Source organism: Benincasa hispida, chromosome 2 (genome assembly GCF_027475165.1).
Source record: "Benincasa hispida cultivar pf3 chromosome 2, pf3_genome.v1.1, whole genome shotgun sequence".
Classification (NCBI taxonomy): Eukaryota; Viridiplantae; Streptophyta; class Magnoliopsida; order Cucurbitales; family Cucurbitaceae; genus Benincasa; species Benincasa hispida.
The window spans coordinates 49414708-49427985 of record NC_143479.1 but is presented as its reverse complement, the minus strand read 5'-3'; the positions used below and the strand labels follow the sequence as shown (position 1 = coordinate 49427985).

General features: G+C 34.0%; 1 protein-coding gene across 4 annotated transcripts; it reads left to right on the top strand.

Annotated features, from left to right (window-relative positions):
- The first annotated feature begins 2667 nt into the window (after positions 1 to 2667).
- On the top strand, positions 2668 to 10309 carry LOC120069918 (uncharacterized). 4 transcript variants are annotated; one of them, XM_039021756.2, is made up of 10 exons: positions 2668 to 3627; positions 4075 to 4187; positions 4291 to 4353; positions 4477 to 4566; positions 4958 to 5123; positions 5240 to 5429; positions 5798 to 6639; positions 7405 to 8001; positions 8076 to 8141; positions 9932 to 10309. In XM_039021756.2, the coding sequence occupies exons 1-10, from the start codon at positions 3085 to 3087 to the stop codon at positions 10037 to 10039; spliced, it is 2778 nt and encodes a 925-aa protein (XP_038877684.2). In that variant the 5' UTR covers positions 2668 to 3084; the 3' UTR covers positions 10040 to 10309. The 4 variants fall into 4 exon arrangements, with proteins under 4 accessions (XP_038877684.2, XP_090166959.1, XP_090166958.1 ...); XM_090310833.1 differs by having other exon boundaries at positions 5795 to 6639; XM_090310832.1 differs by having other exon boundaries at positions 2766 to 3627; positions 4069 to 4187.
- The last annotated feature ends 2969 nt before the right edge of the window (positions 10310 to 13278 follow it).

The window sequence follows — 13278 nt, the reverse complement described above, 5'->3', positions numbered from 1 at the left end:
TAAAATAACTTACTTTTTAAATTAAAGTTGAATATTAAAAAAAAAAAAACAATGGTCACAAAAGAGGAGAGATATGGAACTTTGACATGAAAGGAAGTGATATATTAATTGCTAATTCTAGTGGATAATCTAATTGGATCATCAAAACACAATGACATGAAAGTTTAAGACAAAGAAACAAAAGAAGGGTGATAAAAATAACCCAAATTTTAAAACTTAAATAATTACCATTTGTGCATTGTTTTTTGTTTATATATACTTAAAAGGCATCACAAATGTAGAATTATTTAGGTGAAATTACCATTTTAAGCCTCTAGAAATTGTGTTTGGCTTCCTATATATAGTTAGTAAGTTTCATATTTGTGTTATATAATTTTGATAAAATTTTCAAAATCGACATTACTAATTGTTGATGACTTTTTTTTTTCTAATTATTATTATTTAACATGACATGTTTTCTTCAAACATCGTTGCATCTTTATCTCTTTTACGTCTAAGAAAATCATGTTATACCCTATCAATAGTTAGTAAAACTTCAAATATGTTTATGAAATATTTAACAAAATATAAAGTTCAAATTGAAAAAAAAAAAAATCGGTTTAGATCCTTGCACTTTTGATTTTGATCTCTATACTTTCAAAATCTTCATTTTGATCTTTATACTTTAAATTTTGATTCATTTTGGTCCATGTACTTGTAAAATATTTAGTTTGGTCCTTGTACTTTCAATTTTTGTTCATTTTAGTTCTTAAATTTTCAAAAAGCGAAAATTTTGATTCCTTAAAAATGAAATAAAAATAAAAATGAAAGAACCAAAATAATCACCTTTTAAAAGTATAATGATCAAAATGAATCTGAGTTAAAAGTATAAGTATCAAAATGAATCTTTTAATAGTAAGGACCAAAATCAACCAAAATAAAAAGTACAGGGACCAAAATGAAAGGCCAAAGTAGTATTTAAAAATAAAAATATAAAAGTACATGGATCAGATTGAAGTTTAATGCAATTGACCAAAACTACTCGTGTTTGAAATGCATTTTCAAGTGTTTAATTTAAAAAGTATGTTATTTGGAAATAAATTGAAGTGTTTGAAAATCACTCCGAAGTAATTTTTATAAAAAATGCTTAAATAAAAATGATTTTTTTGAAAAATATTTTTTTAGGTCAATCCAAACGGGTCCTAAAATAATAATTTAATACTTGTGATGGTCATAATGAGATGCTTACATCATCATAGTGATAGAAATCAAGGTGAGGGAACATTTTGGAAGATGACACTATGTGGGTCCATTCTATATTGTTAGATACTTAGGCCAAAATATCCAATTTATTTGATTTTTTTCATTTGTCAATAATCCTTTAATGTTAATTTAATTTAATAAAGAAAAAAAAGTAAACAGCTAATTTTTAAAAATATGTCCTTCTAATTCTTAAAATTTAGTCAAAGGTTTCAAATTTTATTAAAAACTATAGTTAAATGCATCTTTAATGAAGTAGAGTTGGCTAATATTTAAACACTATATAAAAAAATGATTGATACCTAACAAGTTGATATTTTAAAACAACTAAATATATAATCTAGTTCCTACATTTGATTTATTGTGAATTCCATTTTAAAGTTTTTAAAAGTTTCAATCTTCATTCCATTATATACTAGTTTTATTCCCAACAAAACTTTACTATCATAAAACATTTAAAATTTTAAAAAATAAATAGGTAACATAGAAATATTCTATATTTTAGTTTGATTAAAAAAAAAAAAAGACAAATTTTGAAAATTACCCACATCATCATATGACCAAACTAATAAATAGATCCATAAAAATGCTAATTATTTATAATTGAAGACATAAAACACACTATTTTTATAAACTACAATGAGTTGGTCTAGTAATTAGTTAGGGTCTATCTTTATAATAAAGGGTCTAGTAATTAGTTGGTCTTATATGAATACTCGAGATCTATGCAAGTTAATCTAAATTACTCACACGTACGTGCAAAATGACAACCTTTTTATTTTTTTTATTTTCATATATATCATCATTCTTTAAAAGGTAATTACAACATGTATTAATTATAAAATTAATAATTAAGTCTATAGCAACTCTTTTTTAAGAATTGCAAATATAACCAAATCTATTAGTAATAACTCTATCATTGATAGACTCCTATTAACGATATGTTCCGAGAGCTGTATCAAAATTTTTCTATATTTATAGATTCTTTTGCATTGTGCTATATATGATAATATTTTCGATCTGATTACTATATTTGCAACTACTCCTTCTTTATATGATAGAAACTGCTAGCTTGAAAATTCTAAAAGTTAAACAAAATTGTAAAAGGACACAGAATTGAAATATGTAGTTATAGTTACATTTTCTTTAGTCCAATAAATATTGGGTACGAGAGTTTGAATCTCTAACCTCAAAGGGAAAGATTATATATCGCATGTAAACTAATGGGCCCTAGTTTTCCCCTCTACAAAACTTAAGATACAGAGACTTTTACTCTTTTGCCCTGATTTTGCACCAAACACTTGAACTTCTCATCTGACTTGAAAGAAAATTGGACGGTGGAGATTGAATAAATAACACAGTCTTGAACCTTACTACAAGAGAACAAGCCTTTGTCTATTCAAAAGGGATTGTTAGAGCAGGCAGTTCATGAATGAAGGTAATTTCTTTCTTCCTTCCTTCCTTTTGTCATTTCTCATTTTATTTTTTTAAGAACAAAGCAAGAAAAGTCATTAGAATTAGGTGAGAAAAACAAAATGGAAGTGTTAAAGAAGATAAACTAACCCCATCAAATAGACTTTCACTGCCTTTTCTGTCATAAATTCATCAGAGTTGACAAAAATGACAAACTTCCTTCTTCATATAAGCAGTTAACTTATCATCTAAAAACCTCTACCTTCCTCTCTATGCTGTTATGATCCCAAAAAAGCTTTAGTTTTCCAATGGAGGGAAGAAAAAAAAAATTCCCTTTTCTGCTATGGTCCATATGGGGCACCACATAGCATAAAAATCTTAGCTTTCTTTTTCATTTTTGTTTAAAATTAGTTTTTTCAGCTACCAAAAACTATGTTCCATTTGATAATTCTCATCTGGGTCATCTCTGAAAGAAGCTCACAAGTTTTAGGATCAATCAACTCATATTGCCCACATCATCATCTTCAACAATTCGGTCGAAAGTTCGAGTTGAAAACGGATAGATTTTGGAGGTTTCAAGAGGATTCAAATAGCTGGGTTGAAGTACAACTTCCTTATGATCTTATCTCTTGTAGAAATGGCAATTGCACCAAGGTTGGAGAGATTAATAACAGATTGGAGAAGATGGAGAAAGAATATGACAGTTTTGAGCAGACCGGGAACTCGAAAAAAGATAAGGAAGTAGAGAAGTTTCATGTTGATTTGCCTCTGAGAAAAAGAGTGTCATTGACTAGAATTTCAGATATGTCCATTTGGGTCACTGGTGAAAGTGGGTCAATCTATGAGAGGTTTTGGAATGGAGTTCAATGGGTTATAGCTCCTCATGATTTGCCAACATCAGCAGGTCCTGCTATCTCTATTTTTGGTGTCAATCATTCAATTCTAGCTCTTTCTCAAGCAGGAATTTTGTATCAGGTACTTCCAAGAACTGATCTCCCTGTCTTTTTTTCGAAAAACCAACATGATATTGATACGGTTAAGAAATCGACAACCAAAGAAACGCAGAAAACATAAAGAGTAGAGAAATAGACTCAGTAATTTACGTGGTTAACTAGAAAAATATCAAATTACAATTTCAGAGGCCAATAGAATTAGAAAATTTATATAGTGCACTCCTCTAAGCCTTTGAGTCAAAATCGTAAATAACATAAAATACGAGTTCTGTTCCATTGATCAAGAATTTCGATTTTTGGGAAAATCTTGGTCGGACCAGAAGAAATATTATTATAGGATGAAGTTTAAGGAAGTTGTATAAGACTTGGATCAATGTATGTGCCAAGACTTGGCAAAATAGCAAATGAGACTCTAAAATTTACTGTCTTGATGGTGATGAAGTTATTTCCTTTTCTTTTGTAATTGCAGCTCGGTTCTCAACCAATTTGGGTTGAGTTAATACCAGCAACTGATCAAACAACTGGTGAAGAAGATGCTTCTTCAATCCAATTATTAGCTGGTGTTGTTTCTCATGATGGAATGTAAGGCTTTTCCTTTTCCTTCTCTTCTTCTTTTGTGTGTGTAAATTTTCATGATGAAATATCATGAATATTAAGATTTTGTTCATTGTTATTGCTTAAACAGGAGAGTTTATTTCAATACAAAGAATGGAACTTTGCTGGAACTAACTGAGTTTGAGCCTCCAAGGTAAAAAGTCAGGAAGCTGAGTGGTAAAAAACAAAGACTTCAAAGGGCCATTTTTGCTTTCAACTAACATTTGAGTGAAGAAAGCTTATACTTTTTAACTTTGTTATTGAAAATGAAGAACAGATGGGTAGATCATGGCCAGCCCCGCGACGCCGATGTTGCAGCAATAGCAGATGTTGCTAGTTTCAGAACAGAAATTGTGTATACAATAAGGTTCATTTTATGTCTGCTTATGTGTGTGTATTTTTTATACATCTAAATAAAAGCTTCATCATGAACACAATTTTTGTCTAGTTGTCAATGGTTACGAATAAGTTACGCGACAAAACTTACTAAACCTTACTATAATAACCTCAGCAACGTTGTTCTATGTGTTGGTCCATGTGTGTTAAATTAATATTCGAACCGAGGGAAAGTGTTTGAGTTGATGATTTTTCAGGCCAATTAATGTAGAGCTTGAGTTGATCTGATAAAGGAAAGAAAAGAGGGCCTAATAATTCATTTTGAAAATGCTGTTTATCAATTTAGAAGGATAAACTATTTCTTTCCATTTTGAATTTACAGATTATCAGATTAAGGTAAAAAAGAAATTGTGAAAATGCAGCTCTGTGGGAGATCTCTATGAATATGATAGGAGCTCAAAGCCACTGTGGAAGAAGCACATATGGAAAGATAGAGCAGCACAAGATTTCCGATTGATGCCGTCGTCGGGTTGCTATATACATAGCTGGAATGGAGATCATTCCATATCCCTCTTTCTTTTAACTAAGGTACTAAATAAAGAGAAATCATGCCCAAACTGAAAACCAACGAGTTTACCCTGCTACTGAGTTATTATGAACCTAAAAGTTATTCTCTGAATTTGTTAAGTGAAAACAAATTTCAGGAAGGTAATTTGGTAGAAAGAAGATTGCACAAAAGGAAGTGGAAATGGATAGTCCATGGAAAACCAAATGATCATCAACTGACATCAGTTTTACCAGCCCTGCAAGATGAATCAAATGAGAAAATTTTCTCATTGTTTCTCACCACGTCTTCCGGTTTCGTATTTGAATATCAAACAAATATTTATCCAGGTAACAGCCACATTTTTACATTGATTGATACCAAGAGGAAGAGTTTTTGAAGAAAATAAGCATGATAAGTCAAACTAACAGATATATAATAGATGATTGGGTGATATTTGTTGTTCTTATTAAAGAGAAGAAACTGGAAGTGTATATTTTCATTAAATCACTTCTCACTATAAATACCAGTTCTATATGCTAAAAATAGCTTATTTGGCAACATAAAATCAGCAACAAACTCCACTAATCTAATTCCACAAAACCTGCCAGTAACAGGACCTTGACTAATTCAATACAACTAAAAATACCAGATTAATTGAGTTTAGAAGATTTAGTTTGTCTTTCATATTGAACTTTTTTTGGACACATAAAAGCAGGTCATGGTCAGGAGGAAGAAATACAAGATGCTTGGATAAACCACAAGCATCCCTTGAATGCAAAAGCTGCAAGAGGTATTGGTGGTTTACAGTTGCAAGTTGGACGGATATTGTTCGCATTGGACGACGGTAGGATCGGAGAACTTCATCTTGCAGGATTAGGTGGTGAAAATTCAGGGCCAACTTATCACATTACTTCAAGAAGAAAACCAACAGCTAAATATACATGGTCAATACTGGATGCACCAGAATCTGAGGGGTGGAATGCAGAGTATTGTACCGAAAACCGTGGACCGACAAACTGCGTTGCAGGAACTAAAGATGATATAAGTGATCAAGGGACAAGAAGATCAGCAACAAGAAGACCAAAGGGAAGCCAACCACAGCAAAACTACTTAATACCAAGAACATCAGAGAGTATATCTGAAAAATCATCTGATAGTTTTGATCTTCTTGCTGAAAATTGGACGAAGAACAGCTTCCGTCTTCGTGTAATGCACGGAGGAAGATCGTTTTTTCTCATAACAGTTGATGGATTGACTTTTGAGTATCTTTACACTGGAGATGTATGGTTATGGCTGAGGCATGAAAGTTCAACTAATATGAAAGGTGCAGTTGGTAATTACAATGGAAGTTTGTACTTAGTTGATAGTTATGGTAGTTTGCTGATTAGAGAAAGAAGCAGCCAAGAACTGGCATGGACAAACTGCACTGCTCTTAGAAGAGGGAAACAAGTCATTGGAGGTGCTCCTTGGGATAAGTTTTTAGGTCAATCTATGAAGGTCACGACAGAAGATGCACTTTTCTTTGTTAGCAAAACAGGAAGATTGCTCCAATTCACTGTAAGTTTCATGATTGAGAAAAATTAGTATGAACTGCACTTTGGCTTAATGCAAATATGTCTGTCCTAAACAGATCCTTCAAACATCAGAACTTGAAGTTTTTGTGATTCAAGGAATTAATCATGCCTGTTAAACTACACTAAACTCAAAAGCTTAATTCGATAGGTTAGGATATATTTAGTTTTATTTTTAGCACTATCCATATTATGTGGCGTTTAATGTTTATTTCACTCACAAAACACAAATATATAAACTATTAGCATCAATCGAGAAAGAGATGATAATGCTAAGATTCGAATTTAGGATCCCCTATTTTGATATGATGTTAAATTAGTAATTTAAGTTAGAAGCTTAAACATATGCCCACTGTCTTTATGAGAATACTTTCATGTCGGAATGTCGTAAATCTGTTAATGACCAAGCTCGGAGATTTGCTGTCCGGTCAGCGAGTCGAGGTCTAGGGATGACGTGCCTTGTGGGGGCTTAGGGACGTTGCTCCTGAAACCTATATTGTATTCATATTTATATTATTTACGATTTTGACCTTAGCGTTTAGTGGAATGTGCTCTATATAAACTCTCTGACTCCATCAATAACTCTACCGATGCCTCTGCAATCTTATTATCTGTTATTTCTCTCTAATAATAAACCGATCCCTCCCTCTATTCATGAACATAGTTTATTGTTTACGTTTTCTTGCTTTCTTTAATTGTCGATTATATAAAATTTTACATGAAGTCCTTGACCGTTAGAAAATTTTCACAGGTTGCACTAAGAAAATTCAAGTGGAAAAACTGCCAAAATCCTCCAGACGCCAAAGTTGCAAGCATTGTAGATCAGGAAACATTGAGGGAAAACATAGTGTTCGTGATCGGAACAAATGGTCGATTATATCAGTACAATAAAGTGACCGAGTTATGGCATGAACATCATCAGTCTCAGCATCTACTTCTTTCAAGATTGCCTGGAACAGCAACAAGACCATCACCATATTCTCTTATAGGCTCACTATTTATGATCTCTGAAGATGGTGGCCTCATTGAATATCATTGGAATCCATGGGATGGTTGGAACTGGGTGGAGCATGGAAGACCATATAGAGGCGTGACGTTTGCGAGCGCACCCGGGCCATGCTTTGAAGGTAATCAACTGTTTCTCATTGGTTCAGATGGAAGAGTATACCTAAGATATATTGAACAAGACACATGGAAATGGAGAAACTGTGGTTTCCCACATCAGTTTGATAGAGATGGGAAGGTGGATTCAAGAGTTGGAAAAGGACTAATTTGTGTTGATGAAGAGCTTACATTGGAGAAAGATCTTGAAGATGTAAAGGATATTGACAAAAACTGTGATCCAAAGGTTAGATTCTGACATTTTAATGCCATTATCGCATTATGAGATGAGACTTTTCTTAGCTTCCAAATGCTTTGCAGGTTTCTTCTACTAGACCAATTCAATTTTCTGAGGATGCAGTCATTTTTGAGCTAAAGGATGGTAGGGTAAGTGACATTTACTTCAATCATACTATACTACCAGGCATAGAAAAAAAAAAAACTTAGGGGGTGTTTGGGACGTAGAGTTGAGTTATGAAATCTGAAGTTAATATGTTGGAGTTAGGAAGTTTGTGTTGGGGTGTAGAATTGTTTAGTTGAAATTTCTCGATAAATGTGCAAAAGAGAGAAAGAGGGAAAAATAGAGTTCCTCAACAAATGTGCACACTTCAATGGTAAACATTATTGAAGTTGGTGGAGTTAAGTTATTTAGAGGTTGTTTGGCTCACCAACATGAGTTGAGTTGGTGTAATATACCAACTCAATGTTTGGCCCACCAACTTTAAATGTTGGTGGAGTTGAGTTGGTATATTTTACCAACACTTCCTCCTTCCAATGTTTTCAATGGTGCTACTCATTAGCCACTGTTAGCAACTATCGTGCCACACTCCGAGAACCAACTCTAGGCTCCAACAACCACTTCCAATGAAAACTTCGGTAACCCAGCTCTGACGACCACCTTCGCACGGCCAACTCCTACGGCCAATTTTAGGTTCCAACAACTACCTCCAACAATAAACTTCGATGACCAACTCCGACACTTACCTTCGTAGACTTCTACGACCACCACCGACTACAAACTCCGACAAAAAACACCTTCAATGACCACCTTCTAGCAAGCAACTCTGACAACCAACTTCGATGACAACTCCGGCAACCAACATCAACAACCAATTTCAGGCTCTGACAACCACCTTCATCTACAACTCCGGTGACCCAAATCTGACGACCACCTTTGTGCAACCAACTCTAACTACCAATTTTGGGTTCCGACAACCACCTCCGACAACAAACTCCAATGACCAACTCTGACGACCACCTTCGTAGGCTTTGACAACCATCTCCGATGAGAATCACCTTCAATAATCAACTTTGATGATCAACTTCGAGTGAGAGACTACAACAGCCAACTCCAGTACCACCTTCATGCGACCAACTTCGAACTCCCACAACCACCTCCGACTACAAACTCCAACGAAAATCATCTTGGATGATCAACTTTGACAACCACCTTTGCATGACCAACTCTGATGACCAAACACCTTGTAGATGTTATTCCACATGCATACTTAACATAACAACATTAAATTAGCATAAGACCAAACAAGTAGACTACAATATGAAAGATGGAAGAAATGACATCGTAGAAATTTTAATTCAATATGTCCTACTCTAATAACATATTAAACCACCATATCGAAAAGACTTAAACTGGATTTAAATTCAATACCTCCAATTTGATACCATATTAAACCACTAATAAAATTAAAAGCTGAAGTGAATAGGTTGTGGTAAACTTATTGCGTTTTAACATATTTTCAACATTTCTTACTCCTTTTACTCCCCATTCATTTGAATCAAGTCATTTCAAATTCTTCAAGTGATTTTGCCACTCCCAACTCCCAAAAAATTAAGGAGATGTTTGGCCAAAGAGTCGAAGGAGTAGGAGTTATTTGGCTTAAGGAGTTCGTGGGCCTCACGACTAACTCCTTACACAGTGAGATCGAGGAATTAATAACTCTATAGACTTCACAACTTCACTCCTTGCCCCTTACGTCCCCTAACGGATTTCTCCCATTTTATGCTAACATTTGGTGTGCAAATTGATATAGTTATTTAAGCAAGCATAAGGCACTATCAAATCTTGAAAACCATGAGTTTCCTTTAGTCGTGCAAGCATACCTAGAAGAAGAAAACAGAAAATGTATGAAGTTCATGTTTTCTTTTTACCTTGATAGTTGGCAGAAATACGACAAACGGAGGAATCGAACTGGATTTGGTCTCGGATTATCGTCACTCCAACGAGCTTATGCATTGCAGATTACTGGACAGCTTTGGCATCATGAAAACTAATACAAAGCTACAAATGGTTTGAAGCATTTATAGGCAGAAGGCCTAGTAGGCTTATAAAATGTTGTATAGATATAAGAGAGAAGAAAACAGTTAATTTAAACAGATGCTTTACTCTATACCCATTCCCCTGCCCTTGTATAAAGATCAATTAAGGGAATGTTTTTCCAGTTGTATTGTTTGTATGTAGCATAAATACATGAAAATAACTGCAAGCAAACATGACTTTGAATCAACTAATGAAAGACCCATTTTCAAATATTTAATTCCAAAATCTAATCAAATAAAATCATAGTTTATTTCTTATTTTGGAGAAGGTAGGACATGATTTGATTGAAGCATGTTAAAATGCTATTTCATAGAATGAATGAACTTTTTAAATAGCTCTTTGGTTTTATGTTATTGAAAAAAGTTTTGAATTACAAATTAGTTCTCAAACTTGGGATGATTGTGGTGTGGCTATTTAGAAATAAAAATATCGTCCTATATTGTAAACTTCAAATTTTAATTTTGTGTTGTCTCGAACTTGTTTTTTATTCTTTATTTTCATGAGTAGTATAAATACTAATGAAAAAGTTTAGATTAATTATAGTTGAACTATGTTTATGTGTAGAATCAATTGTAAATAGCATTATTTATTAGATATATATTGGCTTTTTCGCATGAGATGAAAGAAATCATAAAATAGATAATAGGAGTCTTTTTGTCCAAATGACTCATTCACACATGTCTTTATGATTATGACTTACTCCTCACAAACGTATGAAATCTAACATTCTGCTTACGTCACCTCACTATCGCATTTTATAACGTATCACGTTAGAGATGACCATCTCTATCGTAGACCTAATATGATGGTCATCTCTATCGCGATCTCTACTTTGTCACATAAGCACAACAAACTGTGAGAAAAATGGGCGTTAGGGATGGTCATATGTAGCCCTAACACAGCAGCCGTCGCTATTGCAATCTTCATTTTTCTCACAAAAAAACACAATAAACTGTGAGAAAAATGGGGAAAGCACAACAGAAAAATTAAGATCGTGATAAAGATGACCATCGCATTAAGGCTACAATAATTAAGGCTACAATAGACATGCCATCGCATTAAGGCTACAATAGACATGGTTATCCCTAACATGATATATTGTAAGATGCAATAGCGCTATGACGTAAGTAGAAGGTTAGATTTCATACATTTGTGGAGGGAGGCTCAATAATCATAAAGGCACTTATGAATGGGTCATCCATACAAAAAAAAAAAAGAAAAAGAAAACTCATAGAATATGAATAAAATAGGGTACATAAGCTACCAATATGTACATCCAATATACTATTGACTACACATGGATGACTGATAACTTGTAGAAAGACAAGTTATATTGGTTTTTTTATTGAGAACAATTAGGAAAATTCAAAGGAAAATGCATTAACTTGACAAGTACTTCACGGAAATGATCATATCTTGTGATCATATGCGTATAAAACTAATAATCCTTGAAAAGTGTAAAATTTCTCAATTTTGGACGCAAAATTCAGATGACATGAGGAGAAAAGCTAGTGAAAGAAACGAGTTGCATGTCGTGATCGCATAGAAAGAATTATCTGACGACCAACTTTACAACGTATAGCACCACGCAATGAGATGAAGAGTGAAAAATAGAAAATGATAAACACATGGGCGGTGGAAGTCAAATCAACATAAAAAATTAGTAGTTGATGTGAGACGTTCGTAGTAGAGCCAATGGATCTCTAACACGAAGCAAGTGGCGTAGTAGGGCATGAAATTTAATGCGAGGTATCAGCATAATCATTAAAAAGAGGTGAGGAGCCTTCTTCTCGACGCCTATAAATAGCCCTTCGAAGAATCGACTAGATATAGAGAATTTTACAATTGAAAGAGGTTGAAACTCTATCAAACTTCCACTCCAAATTTTCCATAACCACCACTTCTTCAAGCTTTTCTTTAAAGGATTCTAAATACGAGCTTAGAGTTCTTTCCTGAAAAAGGAGAGAGGCCTTCACATGGTTGCAACCTAAGTGAAGCAGCCACCACCGGAGCCAAAGGGAGCAAGAGACTGTGACCGGCGACTTGGCACTTCTTATTTTAATTATGTTTACATTCTTCTCGTCATCCTCATTTGCATTAAGTTTTTAGAGATTGAACAAACTCTCATTTTCTTAATATGAATGCAATTACTTCCATATTTTATTCATCCATGTTTATTTTCACAAGCACGAGTAACTAAATTCCTTATGGTTGAGAAAGATAAACTAACATTTTTACTAAATTGTGCATAAGTAGTAGGGTTGGCAACGAGGCCAGGGCGGGGCAAGGAGCGTCCCCCGTCCCTGGCCCTGTGGGGGAAATTCTCCCCGATCCCCACCCCCTTCCCCGCCTCAAGAAAATGGGGTCCCCACGGGGCCCCATTTCCCACTTCCCCGCGAGGCCGGATTCTCCGTTTCCACTCAGGGATTCCCCTACTAGTTCCCCACAGGGAATCCCCTACTAGTTCTCCGTGGGGATTCTCCATTTTTTTAAATTAAAATTTGATTTTATTTAAGTTTTTTAAGTTTGGGCTTAGCTTCTTGGGCTTAGAGTTAGAATTTGGAAATTTAATATTGGGTTCTAATCCAACACTATATATTAGAAACATATATATAAATAAATTATTTTATATATTATAAATATATATTTATAAAAATATAAATATATCAAATCGAGGGTCGGGGCGGGGATATCGTCCCCGTACCTAGACGAGGCCCCAAAATTTTTCCCTGGTTTGACCCCATCCCTCCCCTAGTAGGTAAGTGTTCATCCTTATTTAAAGCGTGCATAAAGGTTTACTAAGATCAAATGGCGACTCGAGCCTGCGAAAAATTTTGCCAACCCTATTAAGTAGGTGTTCATCTTATTTAAAGCGTGCATAAAGGTTTACTGAGATTAAATGAGAGATTAACCTGAGTAAGAAACAATTTACTACTTGAGAGAGTAAAAGATTGGGAAACTTGTTAAACAAAGATAGAAGTAACTTTAGAGATAAAGTTAACCTATCTTAACCAAAACTCATTGCATGCATCCTAGACATAGGACACTATGGCTTAAAACACCGAGAGGTGAAGTTATTACTTTAAGAGTTTATTGATGAATGCATGACTCATGCATCATTTAGAAAAATGTTAGTGGATCTCTCTCAACCCTATCTAGTTATTGATATTTTGTTCATCCTCAACT